The 17,559-nt window shown below is 39.5% G+C and overlaps 1 protein-coding gene across 3 annotated transcripts in view; it reads right to left on the reverse strand.

Moving 5' to 3' along the window:
* Positions 1–272: 272 nt before the first annotated feature.
* The window catches only part of LOC131427058 (uridine-cytidine kinase), a 31,368-nt gene continuing 14,081 nt past the window's right edge, over positions 273–17,559 (reverse strand). Inside the window, exons 6-7 of one of the 3 annotated variants that reach the window (XM_058589948.1) lie at positions 9,482–9,601; positions 273–1,153 (exon numbers count right to left, since the gene is read on the reverse strand). In XM_058589948.1, the coding sequence (XP_058445931.1) occupies positions 1,131–1,153; positions 9,482–9,601 (143 nt within the window). In that variant the 3' untranslated portion in view covers positions 273–1,130. Of the gene's footprint in view, positions 1,154–1,275; positions 1,523–9,481; positions 9,602–17,559 lie in introns of those variants that run through there. The other 2 variants (XM_058589947.1, XM_058589950.1) reach the window with 2 other exon arrangements.

Genomic DNA, 17,559 nt, shown 5'->3' on the forward strand with positions numbered 1-17,559 from the left:
GTGGTGTATCGGTCAGTTTCGAAACTAATTTTTCAATATTCATAATATTTACCAATCTTTTCTTCGGTTTTCTTTACCGTTCAGCCCCTCTAAAAACAATGTTCCCACATAATTCCTAACCTGATTGACAGTCCAAAAGATAAGTTGCAGTATTGCGTTAAAATATGACTTATTTACCTGAACATGAATCAACCACTATATCCGGATATACTTCGGATTTTCTCTTGGGTCTTATAAAGGCTTTCGGATCCCCTCGAATTGTAATACGGACAATTTGTTTTATTTTTTTTATGCGTGTAAGCTTGCTTTACTCTTCAAAACAAAATATACATCTAAAACCATTTCAGTGTCTAATCTGCAAATAATTTTTCTTTTGTTTTGTTTTTTTGGTATTTTCGAAATTTTAATCTCTAAAAATCGATATCAAACATCGGTTTCGCTTCTGTCTAGTATGTTATGGACCCAACATATACAAAACATTTCTTCCGAAAAGGCCGCTCCATTGTTTTTCTTCTAATAAACAGTCCCTACTTTAAGAGTATCAAGTTCTATAGCTGAGTCACCACTCGTCTAAATCGCTTAAAGTTTCTGAAGGGTTTCGTATTGCTGTGCTACATAATTAGGTAGTTTAATTTTCTATCGGGCTTGAGACATTCAGGTTGTTCCGTCCCGGTTCTATCGGCTAAGACTACTCTCGTTTTCAGTAGTTGAATACAACAGAGAACAGCTTCCGATTGATGATGGTGGACGAGAATCGTCGAAGACCAGGCGCCATCACTTCCGGAGGGATGCCCTCGTCTTTTAAGGAATATTTGTAAATTTCAATTTTTTTTACTCGGTTATTTGCATTTTGAGTACGTTGTTTGTGAGGAAAGTAAAAGAGCATTCACAGATATACGAAAATTAATCGTTGGAGTTTTTGTTTTCATCGCACTATCTTTTGATCTAAACCAGTAAATTAGTTGATTAAATATTTTCTTTTTAGATTTGTTTTTGCATTCAACTAGTGCTAATTTTTGGTATATCGGTACGCTAACATTGCTGCTGGTTAGTATTGTCAAACGGATGCTACTGTTTTACAAGGATGATCTTTATATGCTTTCGCGCATTCTCGGTCTCGCACAGACATCCTAATGGAAAACGAAGTATCGGACTAGAATGGTCGGGATTCAAATCGAAAGGATATTAGTTTTGATTCAATTCATTTAATGGATGACTGTTTGAACGGGAATTGCTGCAGTATTCAGTCGAAGTGATTAAGCGAAGTTTCGTTCGGATTCAGGATGGATATGTTTTATAGATTGGGCTAGTTAAAAACAAACTATTAAAATTAGATGTCTATTATCTAAGCTATTCGTTAGTCACTACTTAGTTAGCCAGTTACGAATGATGGCGAAAGAAGGCCCTGGACTTCTGTGTCTGTGCGGTTCAACTAGCAAAGTACTTCGAATCAACTTAGCAGAGGGCATCATCTGCCGCTTGAGGAGTTGCCTCTAGACTCTTGTTTAGTGTTTACAGGTGGCTTGTGTTGGGAAGAAACGAATAAAGTAGTTTGCATTTACTCGATTGTGACAGTGTAGTTGCTGTAGGTTGTTAGTGCCTATTCAATGTTAGTGACATAAACGAAAAAAAAACAGTCGAAATCTAGCAGTAAATTCCGATGCAGTAGCTGCCAGAAAAGCGTCGATGGAACACAAAACAAGCAAAGCCGAATGTCACGAACACGATGTATGGTAGGTAATCAAAATGAAAATGTTTTAATTTTATTCCATTTCTGTTCATCTACTTGATATCTACGAATTAAGTACGTATATAGAACTACTGTAACTCTTATTAAAACCTAATTGTTAAAAAACTACTGTTTTATTTATTTTGAGTTTGAACCTTGAACTTTGAACTAATGAACAAATGTAATTAAAAATTCATTAATTTTTTCGAGCGTAATAAAATCAATAACGAGATACCTCATCTAAAATAAACTCGTTGAACGGGAACCCGATATTGAAGAAAAACCGTTAAAATTAGACAATTTTTTAGTTCCGTGTATCATTCACCGCTAAGGTAATCCCCACATTATCGAAATGACGGAATGCGTAATGAATTCTTACTCGACTGCATGATTTTTCAGTGCTCGATCGGTTCAGTGCTAGATTTTTCGCCTGAGTTGGCTGCTCGATCAACCCGATTGACAGTGACATTATGAATGTCATTGAATATTCGCTCATTTTATGAATGTGTGTGGAAAATTTAGGCGCCTTAAGCCATTTCACTACACTCCAGCTAGAGGAATGGTTGATGCTGACTAAGGTAGGCCGTTTTGTTAATTTCCAGCGAATTTCAACAGTTTATGTTGGAATTCTAAGAAGAACTGGTTATTTACTACTTCTGTATGTATATCCGAAAAACATGAAGATTTCAATGTGTATAATCAGTTATGTGATGTTTTCATTTAAAAATAAACTGAAAGTCAGCACGAAAACGTGCAAAATCGGGAAAGAAGAAGAAGAAGACAAATTGACAATTCAGTCCGCATCTTCTCACTCAATTCCGACTGATTTCCGAATCAACCGGTTGTAGGCGAAATTTATTCGGAATCGGTTGTTGCACTGGAGTTGGAATTGATTCGGAATTCATTATGATTTCCACATGAAATTCCGAATGAAAATTTCTCGCCGATTCGAAATTGATTCGGAATCCATTCGGATCTGATAATGTGGGCAGCAGAAACCGACTACACGGTAAATAAAAACTATAGCTATTTTTTGATTTCGTTTTACCTAATTTTAAGTTGTTTTGAATCTGTTATTTTTTTTCATTCGCTCCCTCCATTGTTGCCGAAACACAAAAAGCAAAATCATCCAAAGGCGAGAGTTTCGTTCAAAGTGAGTAAACCGCATTCAATCTGAAATTGAGTTAATACGATTCAACCGATGCGTAAACATAACTTAATACATGGTTCCGGGCCTAACACTATTTTCAATGCAGTCACCTTTTTTTCAGTAAATACTAACCTTTAAAAGACAGCTGTTAAAATTTCATGAAATTATATTCATTAGTTGGTGAGTTATTGTGCTAAGAGTGACGCTACTTTTGTTATTTTCATAACAATGGATCAAAAATAATTTCGTGTTTTAAATTTACACTGCTTCTTGAAAGGAAAAAAATACCGCTCAAGCAAAGCAATGGCTTGAAAAGTGTTATGAAGACTCCACTCCATGAGAAACAACAATAAAACGTTGGTTTGCTAACTTCAAACGTAGACATAGGGACACCGATGAAGCAGACCGCAGTGAACGTCCAAGTGAGGCGGTAACACCAGAAAACATTAAAAAAATCCACAAAATCGTATTGAATGATCGAAAAGTGAAGTTGCGTGAGTTAGCTGACATCGTAAAGATATCAAAAGAACGTGTTGGCTTTATATTCCATGAACATTTGACTAGGTTGGTAAACGACTGAACAATGCGCAATTCAGGCCTCAATGTAGTTTTTAGCCTCTTGTCCAGTAACTCCTGTCCCTACCTCCCCGCGGTGCCGGCTGCCGGCTACGAGTAACCATAGGAAAGATCGGGTAACCAACCCCGGTGGAACCTTGGTCGTATGCTGACAGGGAAGGGGGGACTTGCCCTCTCTTTACAGAGAGCGAGTCTACCCGAGCGTCTGTTCCCCATGTTGGGGCGGCTCGAAACAGCGTCTGTTCTCCATGTTAGGAGCGGCTGATTACCGTCCTTGTGTCAGTGTGGGACTCTAAACAGTGCTTACACGATGGCCCTCCGGCGAGACAGAAGGCTGGTGCAGGTCTAACAAACCGCCCGGAAAACACATGTTACGCACAATCAGAATATAAATACGACTCGGAATAATCGGCAAAGACCTACGCGACGAACAAAGGACTACGATTAGAAGCTTGGCACATGGAACTGCAAATCACTTGGCTTCCCTGGATACGACCGAATGCTGCATGATGAGCTTCAAATCTGATGTCGTAGCACTGCAGGCTACCTTCTACCAGAGCTGTGGCACAACCAGCGCATACAAACCGCGACAAGGTAGTGGTCAGAATCAATATTGGCACTGCGGTAAGGGGGGACATTGATGACGTCAGAGAAGAATCGCCCGTCGATGAGAACGTGGTCGATTTGATTTTCCGTATGTTGATCAGGTTATCTCCAGGTGGCTTTGTGGATATCTTTGCGGGGGAAGAAGGTGCTTCGAACTACCATTCCTCAGGACGCTGCAAATTTTACGCATCGTTGACCGTTGTCGTTTGTTACCGCGTGCAGGCTCTCCAGCCCGATCACGAGCCTCCCGGCCTACCTGAGCATTCATGTCGCCGATGACGAGTTTCACGTCCCGCCGTGGACAGCTGTCGTAGGTTCGTTCCAGCTGCGCGTAAAATGCTTCCTTCTCATCTCATGTGGGCAATGTACGTTGATGATGCTGTAATTGAAGAAACGGCCCTTGATTTTCAATACGCACATCCTATCACTGATTGGCTGCCACCCAATCACGCGCTGGCGCATCTTGCCCAACACTACAAATCCCGTTCCTAGACTCAAAACTATCGACGGTGTACAACACTCATCGCACAGGAACGCTGGGACTCAATCTCGAGCAGCTACGAAGCATTCGTACTGCAGAGGAATACGCGCAACAATTGGAGCTAGTGCTACCAACGTAAGATCAGCTTCGCGCGACGACTCTTGAAGACGGCTGGAGGAACATAAGGTCCGCCGTGAGTAGCACTGCTGCAACCGTTCTAGGTACGAGGATATCGAATCGAGGAAATGACTGGTTTGACGGCGAATGTCAGCAGTTGGTCGAAGAGAAGAATGCAGCAAGGGCGAGGAAGCTGCAACACCACACTAGAGCGAACGAGGAACGATACAGACAGGCGTGGAACAGACAGAACGCGGTTTTCCGCACGAAAAGCGCCACCAGGAAGACCAAGATCGCTGGAACAGCTGTTCCGCACAAATAACACACGGAAGTACTATGAGAAGGTGAACCGCTCACGTAGAGGCTACACGCCACAGGCCGAAATGTGCAGAGATACCAGTGGTAACCTTCTCACGAACGAACGTGAGATGATCGACAGATGGAAGCAGTGCTATGACGAGCATCTGAATGGCGAAACACAAGATACAGAGAACGGCACAGGAATCAATCTGGGTGCACGCTCAGCCGACGATAGATTCCCAGCCCCTGAGCTGTCGGAAATAAGTGAGGAGATCGGCAAGTTGAGGAAGAACAAAGCCGCGCGCAATGACCAGTTGCCAGGCGAGCTGCTCAAACATGGAGAAGAGGCACTGGCTAGAGCGCTGCACTGGATGATTTCTAAGATTTGGGAGAAGGAGATTCTACCGCAGGAATGGATGGATGGAGTGGTATGTCTCGTCTACAAAAAGGGTGATAAGCTAGATTGTTGCAATTACCGCGCAATCACATTGCTGAACGCCGCCTACAAGGTACTCTCCCAAATCCTTTGCCGTCGTCTATCACCAATAGCTAAGGAATTCGTAGGGCCTTACCAAGCGGGATTCACTCGAGCCCGCGCCACTACGGATCACATATTCGCGATAAGACAAGTACTCCAGAAGCGTCGTGAATACAACGTACCCACGCATCACATATTCATTGACTTCAAAGCGGCATATGACACAATCGATCGAGAACAGCTATGGCAGATCATGCACGAATACGGTTTCCCGGATAAACTGACGCGATTGGTCAAAGCAACGATGGATAGAGTGATGTGCTACGTCCGAGTATCTGGGACGTTCTCGAGTCCCTTCGAATCTCGGAGAGGGCTAGGGCAGGGTGATGGACTCTCTTGTATCTTGTTCAATATTGCCCTGGAAGGTGTGATTCGAAGAGCGAGGATCGACACGAGTGGCACGATCTTCCGAAAGTCCGTGCAACTTTTTGGCTTCGCTGACGATATTGATATTGTGACACGTAACCTTGAGAAGATGACGAAACCTACATCGGACTGAAAGCTGAAGCTAGGCATATCGGACTGGCCATAAATGCGTCGAAAACAAAATACATGAGAGGAAGAGGCTCTAGAGAAGAAACACTACGCCTCCCACCACGAATAATAATAGACGGTGACGATATCGAGATGGTTGACGAGTTTATGTATTTGGGCTCACTGGTGACCGCCGACAATGACACCAGCAGAGAAATTCAGAGACGTATTTTAGCAGGGAATCGTGCGGACTCCGGACTCAGAAAAACTCTTCGATCGAGAAAATACAAGTACGCCACCGCACGAAATTGACCATCTACAAAACGCTCATTAGACCGGTTGTTCTCTATGGCCACGAGACCTGGACTATGTTGGTAGAGGACCAACGCGCCCTTAGTGTTTCCGAAAGAAAGGTGCTGAGGATCATCTATGATGGAGTGCAGATGGAAGACGGAACGTGGAGACGGCGTATGAATCACGAACAGCTGCTAGGAGAACCACCCATCGTACGGACAGCTAAAATCGGACGTCTATGATGGGCTGGGCATGTCATAAGGATGTCGGACGACAGCCCAATGAAAATGGTTCTTGAATCTAATCCGACTAGTACAAGAAGAAGAGGAGCGCAGCGAGCAAGGTGGATCGATCAAGTGGAGGATGATCTCAGAAGCATCCGTGCCTTGAGTGGCTGACGACGAGCAGCCATGAACCGAGTTATGTGGAGACGTATGCTTGATTCAGCAAAGGACACCCCAGGAGTATAGCTATTAGGAGAGAGAGACATTTGACTATGAGAAAGCTCTGTTCAAAGAGGGTGCCGCGTTTGTTCACTGTTGACCAAAAACGAGAACATGTTGATGATTCTGAGCAGTATTTGCCATGTTTAAACGTGAAAACCGTTGTTTTTGCGTTGATATGTGACAATGGATGAAACATGGATCCAGCATTTCACTCCGGAATCAAAACGATCGTCATATGAGTGGACAGCAACTGGTGAACCTCGTCCAAAGCACCAGGAAGCACAACAATCGGCTGTAAAGTTTATAGCCTCGGTATTTTGGGATAATATCAAAACTACTATACTATTAACAGTGAACATTATATAGCGTTATTAGAGCTTTTGAATGTTGAAATACAAAAAAACGACCGCATATGCCCAATTTCGCTGAACTGAAACTGAGGCCAATTTTGAGGCAAAAGATAAATCGTTCTACGAAAGTTGTATTGAAATGTTGGATCAGCGCTGGAATGATTGTGTTGTTCTTGATGGAGATTACGTTGATGAATAAAGTTAACTTTAAAAACACGAAAATCGTGTTCTCTTTTCAGCCCGATTCATATTATCATATTAACAAGATATTTCTCTCAGCTCTCATATTGCCTGAACAAATCATTGGCAACATCCTTTTTTGCGAGCATGGCGCCCTCAGGCGAGTCCGTATCGAATCTCGCGCAGATATAGGGGAGAGAAATGTCAAATTCGTGCGCGCCAAAATAGCAACACTGCGCACCCATACAATTGACATGATATGTTCAATGTGGTGCCGTGCGATGGCGTTGCTGAACTGAAGATGAATCTTGCTTCAAGCTGATAGGGCCTTAACTTTTTTCATTTTTTCGCACATTCCATCATGTTACTGCCGAACCGGAAGTTCGACCTGGAAAAAGTTCAATAGCAGGCTATGGGATCAAGAGATCTGTCATTTGAATTTAAGTTTGTGAAAGCCGCCGAGTTTCAGTGAAAGCTAGCACACTGTTTGATATCTCGGGAATAGGATTTACTGAAGTCGATATTTTTGTCCGGTAAAATGCGCATTACCGAGATATCAGAATATTACATTAACGAAAGCATGTGGATTACCGAACAAACAGTAAAATCATTCTTATTCAAAATGTAAAGGCAGTTTTGTCATAAAGAAATAAAATCGAATGAAACACATTTTGACAACACCATTTTCTACGCCAATTTCTCGCATAGTCGCTGTTCACTTCGAAGCAGTTTTATACCGCTAAATCAGCTTTCTTATCCCCTCTCTTTCGAAGTTCGCTACCAGAAAGTTTTTCAATTTTTAACAGTGTTTTTGAGCATCTTGTTAGTTTAAAGGCGTGCACTGATTTATATATCGAATTGTGATAAATGGAAGTAATCACTTGGTTTAAGATCTGTATTGAGAGGGTCTGTGCAATGAGCGTTTTCAAAAGTTCCTAACGAAAATCCTGAATTGTTTCTTGGATATGATATATAGATACGCAATATCATGGTAGAGAATTACACTGAATGACAGTTCACTACGTCATCGATTTTTGATCGTTCGTCTTAACGCTACATGTCAGCTGTAATTGTAAACTCTTGTAGTCGTATCATGACGGAAACATCACAGCAGGCGAGTTTACTGTACGCACAGGTAGGCAAATGACAAATTAATTAAAATAACACTTGAATTGTCTGCCCCAGAGATGCCAGGCTCACAGAATTATCTGTGTTTCAGAGATTTTCAATATACTGCACAGATTTAAAAAATGACGCAGATTTTTACAGATTTCTGAAATCATTCACAGACTACCAATGAGCCCCTAAAAGTCTTGAATTTGCTAGATAAAGCAACTATATTTACGACAGAGCGTTTGAAAGTAGCGAGACCTTTTGTTTTGGTTTTTACTCATTAAAACCAGTCCGATCAGCAATGCTGTTGTGAGAAGTGTGCACTGAGTTTGCATAGACTGATTTTTGGTTCGATCGTAGATTTTTGAAAAAATAACCTAGCATCCTTGGTCTACCCATGTATCGATATGTACATGTTTGAACGTATTATGACTTGACGCTTTTGAAAAATGAGTTAATGACCTCGTTTATCCAGTTCTGTGTAGAACAATTTTTAATAGATTTTCATAGAACTTGGTTCATTGTTCCCGTTTCCATAATTTAAAATGAATTCCTCTATTAGGTGGTGCGTAAATCTTAGATTCATTACAATACAGTCTAGTCACACTTTAAGGGTTCCGGTTAAAAAAATTAATTCAACTACTTTGTTCAACTATTCGAAAACTGCAAAAGTTCTAGTCTACTGAAACGATAACTAATCTCAAAGATTTCAACCAAACATAAATAACAACCGTTTTGATTATGCATGTGTTAGTAAGTGAGTGAGTGAGCTGAATGAGTTAGTAGCCAAACATTCCCAGTCAGACGTTTCCAAGCGTCAACGTGTCAGAACAGAACATGAAATTAAATGATTCCTAGTGATATTTTTTTTTCCGTGTAACTCCACAGTTCTACGGCATCAGGCAGTCATTAACTATGGTATCAGTGCGATACACAAGGACACAATACGTTACGATACTGAACACGCACACGCAAATGTACACGATGATGATCATGATGATGAGCCCCCGTGATCTCTCTATTCGAAAGCAACCCTCGAAATGATGACGGGAATGCTAGGTAGGCTAGGTGCGGTCATGTTTAGTGTGGCCGATAGTGTGGATCATTGTCGACGGTTGTCACCTTACCTCGACCGTGGGAAAGGTTCAGTGCGCTGGTGCCGGCAGTCGCCAGATGGGGACTGTGATCCTGTCGGGTGCGGTTGTTCAAGAACTCGCGGATGTGCTGCACGATCAGATCGATGGCCACTGGAAGAAGATTGACAGAAGAGCACAGTTTGGATGATTATTTTTTCCCCAGCAGATGTTTAGGCTTATCATTTCATTTAAGGAAATTATTGCTACAAGGAATTGCTAGACTAATTAATTGTTCTGTCGCGATTGATAACTAAAGAAACTCATATTTTGTCCCATTTCTTTGCAATCATATACGAAGTACTTATTTAAGGAGTGTATCGAAAATAAGCTATCCACAAATTTTTCTTTCGAATTATGATACAAACGACATTTTATTCAAACTAAAAATTGATCTTTTATTGTACGAGGTTGAACTTAAGCATAATGAAAACTGGATGAAATTTAAGTTATTCCTTCACGAATTTTCGAACTTTTGATCGAACGCTCTTCATCAAGTTTCGGACAAGTGTTGCATCGAATTTTTTTGACGCTTGAGCCCAAATGTTTTTGCACTCCTACATGTTCCCAGCTGCCTTACCAGTCTTCTTGAAGACCCTCTTCACGATTGCCCAGTAACGTTCGATGGATCGAAGCTGAGGGCAATTTGGTGGATTGATATTTTTCTCAACCAAATTCTCAACCCTTTTCCGCAAGCCAATTGAGAGTGATTTTGGCATAGTGAGCCGACGCTAAATCCAGCCAAAACAGTGAAGGTGTACTATGCTTCTTATATAAAGGCAGCAATCTCTTCTGGAGACACTGAGATCGATAGATTTCTGCATTTATAGTTCCGGTAGTGTAAAAAATGGTTGAATCCACAGGAACATATTGCTTGCCATACCAGTACATTTCGACCGAATTTCTCCACTTGAATCGACCTGTCCGCATCGCTCGTATCGTCCCCAACGACGACAGTAAAGTTTTGTGGACCTGGAAGGGTTTTTGAGTCCTTCTTTACATAAGTCTCATCGTCCAACAAAACGCATGCATCCGGACACTGCAAAAGACGCGAATACAGTTTCCGGGCCCTTGTTGCTGCTCGCTTCTTCTGTTCTACACTTTGTTTCGAGATTTTCTGCTTCTTGTAGGTTTTCAGGTGATTTCGCCTCTTGATACGCTGGATCATTCCGACACTCGTTCCTGCTTTTTTGACCAAATCAGGTATTGACACCATCGATTTGTTTTTCATGATTAGAGATACCACTTTCTGGTCCAGTTTCGGGTTGGAAGAACAAGGTTTTCTGCCTCTTCTTGGTAGCTCATCCAAAGAATAGTGTTCCTCAAACTAATTAATGATGGTTTTAACACTGACATGATGAATTCCAAACCGCTTCGTCAATTTTTGCATAGTAATAACCTTCTCACTTAGCCATATGTCCAGATGCTTAATTTTCACTTCTTTTTCAACACGCGACATTTTGAGAACGCAGAGTTTCAACCGCACAAATAAGTAAACGAACGAAAGCTGACAGCCAAAGGCACAGCATGCTGAGCATGAAAAACCATCACAAATACATGCGTACAACACAAATGTATGTGAATAGCTTATTTTCGATACACTCCCTATAACCTTTTATTAAAACGTTAAGAAAGACAAGCTAAAAAAGTATTGATGAATGAAATATCTGGTATTGAAAGTTGCGGAAAAATCACCACAGAAGCCACAATTCGAGCTCACAACCTTTTTCGATCAGGAAGAAATCGTTCTGCCAATTGAACTATTCTGGATGTGATGAAACACAAGCATCGCAAAGAGCACTTCCCGATCACCAAGGAATAACAAGTTTATAACAGAAGCCAATTATGATAACAAGTTCTGTTATAAACTTGTTCTCGTTAGTGCTCAAAACGACAAAACTTTCTAATAAGTACCAATAACTGATATATCTTTGATATAGAGTGAGTTGTTTAATTATTTCTTTTGGCAGTTGCTTATTTCATCCAATTAACTGAAAGGTTTGTAACGACAAGAGAATATTTGTAGATCTTCAAAAACATTGATATTTTGTAAATTGTAATTTTATACATTACCGAATGAAAAGGTTCCCGACTCCTGACCCATGTCAAGACCAACCCTAATAGTTTTAACCGGTTTAGATATTTGTTTGTTATCACATATGTAGTCATTTATGGGTATCAAAAATTATAATAGCTCTATATCTGCAATTTGAAAGCCTATATGTTGTAAATCAAACAGAATTCAGCTCGTAGCATGCACATTAGCCATAAATAAGTATTATCTATGAATAGTCGTATAGTTGGATAAAGTCAGCCTTATTTCAGTCTCAATAGCGATTGAAAAGCCAATTAGCGATTATTTGCTGTCATAATACTGCATTAGTGTTTGCTTATTGGTGATCTAGGCATGATCTGAGTTTAAATACTATCAGTGCCCAAGGAAAGAAAATGTGAAAAATTGCTGATAAATGAAATAACAGAATAGGAACCATACTTAACAGTTTGGCTGAAAAGTTCGTATCGTTTGATAGAAACACACATTTTTTTGCCAAAATTCGTTTTTATTATTCAACATAATTGCCATCAGAGGCGATACAGCGATTATAGCGATCTTCCAACTTTTCGATACCATTTTTGTAGTACGATTTATCCTTTGCCTTAAAAATAGGCATCAGTTTCAGCGATTACCTCTTCATTGCTTTTAAATTTTTTACCAGCGAGCATTCTCTTGAAATCTGAGAACAGGAAAAAGTCACTTGAGGCCGAATCTGGAGAATACGGTGGATGAGAGAGCAATTCGAAGCCCAATTCGTTCAATTTCAGCATGGTTTTCATCGATTTGTGACACGGTGCATTGTCTTGATGAAACAAAACATTTTTTTGAAATTTTGTCCTTCAAACGCTCTAATAACGCTATATAATAGTCACTGTTGATGGTTTTTCCCTTTTCAAGGTAGTCGATGAAAATTATACCATGCGAATCCCAAAATACAGACGCCATAACCTTATCGGCCGATTGTTGAGTCTTTCCACGCTTTGGGTTCGGTTCACCGCGTGCAGTCCACTCAGCTGACTGTCGATTGGACTTCGGAGTGAAGTGATGGAGCCATGTTTCGTCCATTGTTATATATCGACGAAAAAAATCGGTTTTATTTCGATATAACAGCTCCAAACACTGCTCAGAATCATCAATTCGTTGTTGTTTTTGATCGATTGTGAGCTCACGCGGCACCCATTTTGCACAAAGCTTTCTCATATCCAAATATTCGTGAATAATATGTCCAACACGTTCCTTTGATATCTTTAGGGTGTCAGCTATCTCGATCAACTTCACTTTACGGTCATTGAAAATCATTTTGTGGATTTTTTTTCACGTTTTCATCGGTAACAGCCTCTTTTGGACGTCCACTGCGTTCATCGTCTTCGGTGCTCATATGACCAGCACGAAATTTTGCAAACCACTTACGAATCGTTGCTTCGCCCGGTGCAGAGTCTGGATAACATTCATCAAGCCATTTTTTTTGGTATCGGCGGCACTTTTTTTCATTAAAAAGTAGTGTTTCATCAACACACGAAATTCCTTTTTTTCCATTTTTTTCACAATAACAAAAGTAGCTTCACTCAAAATGCAATATCTCACAAACTAATAATCGGACAGCTGTCAAATTTATACACGTATCTTTTGAAGGTTGGTACTAACTGAAAATGGTATGGATTTAATTCTAGTGGCGCCCTCTCATAGAAACGATACGAACTTTTCAGCCGATCTGTTATTGCATTGGTTCGCTATGAAGCGAGTAGAAAGTCTCAGTCTTTTTCAATGGAATGATCATTTTGGATATATCATTCTTTCTACCGCCCACGGGTGAAAAAAATTCCTGGGTAAATCGATTTAGCATTTTTGCAGTTATTTAGCATTAACACACAGTTAAAGTAAAATGTTAATACGATATATTATCAACCAAACATTGAGTAATTCAACATATCTCACATTATTTGCCTGCCGGAAATTCACAGTAAAATTCAATTGGTTCGGAAAAGGCTTGCAGTATTAGATAACTGGGGTGCGACTAAAACTGGAAACTATTTCAGCCGTTCACAGTCACATCAAATACCCAGTTTATTTCTACTGCCATGTGTTTCATAACATCCACAGTAGTTCAGTTGGCAGCACCATTTCAGCGGATTGGAGAAGGTTGCGAATTAATAGTTCGTATCCCCAGTTTTCGTACTTCATTATTTTCATTTTATCAGTCATATTTGAGTCTGTCATTCTTCTAATATAAAGTTAATTGGGTATATTGTTCTGTGCCAAATGTGGACAAAATTGTGTATTTTGATAAAGTGCTTTTCTAAAAGTTTTTGTTTAGCGCTGAGACAGAAACATATAACCAATTAGTTTTCACTATTAACTACACCTTTTTATAAATTATCCGAAAAAAACAGCTACTCGTTTGTGATTTAGATTAACCAATTTCCTCATTTGCAAATTCCTTGCTGCAAGCATAGGATAACTATGAATTTATAACAGCACCGATTTATAAAAGAAAGTTCTGGTAAACAATCAGGTCCACTTCCACTTTTAATTTTCGAAAAGCTTACCGCACATCAAAACACCATGACATTGTGTTTGCTCGAAAAAACAATAATTGTAACACTCGAAAATACCTACAAAAATAGATACATGTTTAAATATTTATGTGGCTCAGTCGGTTATAGAACTGAGTCAAAAATCTTGTTGTTTTAAACGGGTATTCATGGAAATTATTGATCATTTTCAAGACATTTATGGTTATGGTTTTACTTCTTGTGTGAGAGAAAAAAATCAAAACCATTTTAGATAAAACATATTGTTGTTTGAAACGATTCACTTACGACTCACAATCTTCTAAATGGATAATTAAGATACAAGTATTAGGGTGAAGGATGATTGTGTTTATCAATTGATTGGTATTTTGGTCGTTAGAAAAACTCACAAATCTTCTCACTCAGTAATAAGCGATTGCTCGGTTTGCTAACCAAAACTACATTGAATCTTTGTTCGACAGAATATAAAGAAGAAATCACAATAACATTTTTTGCAACAATGTTTCATGGGTCAGCAAAAAAGATGGGAACGACTGCTTAGTCTAATTTAAAATATCCAATCTCGAAATAACGTCCGTAGGAGGAAATTCCCGATGAGTGCAAGCCTGTCGTTGGGCGATAGACGTAGAATGTGTAACCCTTCGGTATCTTGTCTTGCGTTTATACTTCAGCAGTTCAAAAGTTTTTTTCATAATAAATTGATCGCGTTTCTATTGCAGGCTGACTTTAATGAAATTATAGAGCACAAATTTGTTCAGTACGCTATTTTCCAATGCATTCGAACTCAAACAGGATCAAACCTACTGTTCGGTTTTGATATTTACTTCTCGATTGTGCAAATGACAAAATTTTGCTTGTGCATCGTGAAAATCCATACTAACTCGCTCGCAAAGTTGTCGGAATTGATGAATGTAACCAAATTCACTGTTACTAATGTAATAAAAGTATTCGGAGATCGTTTGTCGTTGTTTTGCCTGTAAGTCCAGATCGGAAGGAAATTCATGTCCGGATACCACAAAATCGTTATAAAGAGTGGCCCCTGTTACAAGTGGAATCAGTCGGCTTTCGAGAATGTGTTGACTCAGAATCGTGCAATACGTAATTCAAGTCGGTCGTTCGTGCAAGAAGCTGATAAAGTTTGAACACTGGGTGATGAAATCTACACCGTAATCATCAACCAAAATTTCTATTTTCGAATTTTAAGACATGAACTCTTCCAAGACGCCATAGCTCCGCAAAATAGAAATATATTGGAACATTGTCAAGCGCAAATTCAAAAAGAAACAACAGACTGTTGTCAGTGAGATGCAGTTCGAGACAAACTGGCGGGTATTCGCATTTGCTGAAAAAGCATAAGCTAATATCACTATCTTTACGTTACGTTTTAGACTCGTCAGTGCAGAGCAGTTCAAATCGAACTGCTTACTGCGAACTTAATCTGTTCACTTTGAACCGCTGAGCAGACGTAAAGCTATTGCTATTTGCAACACACTTGTAATAACTACCGAAGTGTTAAGTTTTCCCTGACGTGCCGAACGAAAACAAATAATTTTACGTCTGCTTAGCGGTTCAAATTGAACTTAAATTCACAGTAAGCAATTTGTACTGCTCTGCACTGACGAGTCTAAGACGAAACGTAAAGATAGTGAAATTGGTTATGTGCCCTAGCAACTCAACCCCTAAATGAACTAATATCTATTCCGTATTTTGTATGAATTGAGCTTGAAATATAGACATGATTTGAATCTGGACAGAACATATGAACTATTTCACCAATTTTTGATCGTAACACCCTTCAAGTTTTTATCAGCTCATTTTTATTTTCGTTCTTATTGATTTCACAACAATCGAATGATTTACTATTCAAATCATTTTTGCAACTAATTGTTTGGCTTGATCTTAGATTAGATTCAGCAATGATTTATTGAAAAGTTTCCCACGTGTTAACATAAACTTATCATACAATATACACTTGCTCTGAGCCTGTCTCAGATAGAATTTTTTAGTGACGAAGCCCACAATTTGACAATTTTGAGCTTACTGCCCACCAAAACTGAGCTAGTGCACTCTGGTAGGCTGTAGGGACCACTTTGGGAATCACTGGCATACACAATCCGTTCATTAGCTATAGATACATGAAAATTACCAAACTAATTATCCGAGTTGGAAAGTGATAAAAATGCTTTTTTTATAAGTGATTTTTATTTTAGTTCATTACATATTGTTAAATGTGGTCGATTACAAAACTTATCACTGGATGGCGTTGTTCCTCTTCTCCTAGGAGAAAAGACGCTTTCATTATTATGCATCGGGATGAAGAGGGAAAGAGGAGAACAATGGTCCACTATTTCCACTTTCGTACATTAATTCTGTGTCGCTGTTTTTGTGATTGTTGCAAACATCGTTATAGGGGGTTTCCTTTTTAATTGTTCTTCGCTTAAGTGTTCGGTTCGTTGCTAGCTTCAACTGTCGTAGATTGGTTGCAGATCATTGTTTCCACACCCGTTATTATACTTCAATCACGGTAACTTATATGAAACAAATTCAAGGAACAATTTGAAGACATATCAACGTGTATTATAACTGCCATCAAAGACATCCAATTAACAAGATATCCAGCTTTCACATTTCCCGAACACGCCCTCCGGCGAGTTCGCATCGAATCTCGTACATAAAAGTAGGGGATAGAAATGTCAAATTCGTGCGCGCCAAAATAGCAGCCCTGCACATCCATACAATTGACATGATATGTTGAGTGTAATGCCGTGTGATGGCGTCGCTGAACTGAAGATTGATTTCGCTCTAAACTGACAGGGTCTGCTGCTATGTAACCTGCAAAGCGTAAGAGGCGGAGCATTTGCGATTTGCTGAGGGTTGCAAATATGTTCTCAGTAATGAATTTTTTTTTGATCTAGTGCGTACATTAGTTACAATGAAACAGGAAAAATACGTTTCGGTTTTATTTAACAAAAATTATGCAAATTTTTACCGAACGACACAAGTTTTCATTACATTACATTACAGTTCTGTAAACAGATATACAGTTCATACGGTAAATCTCAATAGTCGCCGAGTACGGTGAAAATCATACAGTTATTGAAATACTCAGTAAGTGTCTTTTTAATAATCAAACGAACGACATCTTAAAGGGTTTGTCGAATGTATTCAGGTGTACAAGTTTATAAAACATCAGAACTACTCAAAGCCTATTATTTAATTAAAGGCAGAAAATAATTTTATTTCACTATGTCCACTTGCTACCAACACATATTGCTCGAGGGTAATTTCTGGTGAACTCTATGGGTTGTGCAGTGTTCTGAAAGACGCTCACAATTCCGGTCAACCGAACATGAAGTTGCAATTTTTTAAATTTTTTCTTGAATATAGCAAAATTTTCTGTGAAAAATATCAAATGTTTTCAAACAGCGGAAGTCTTTTCAAATCCAGAATTTTTACCAAAAGAAAACAAACACAAAAAGTACCGA

This window comes from Malaya genurostris, chromosome 2 (genome assembly GCF_030247185.1).
Source record: "Malaya genurostris strain Urasoe2022 chromosome 2, Malgen_1.1, whole genome shotgun sequence".
Lineage (NCBI taxonomy): Eukaryota > Metazoa > Arthropoda > Insecta > Diptera > Culicidae > Malaya > Malaya genurostris.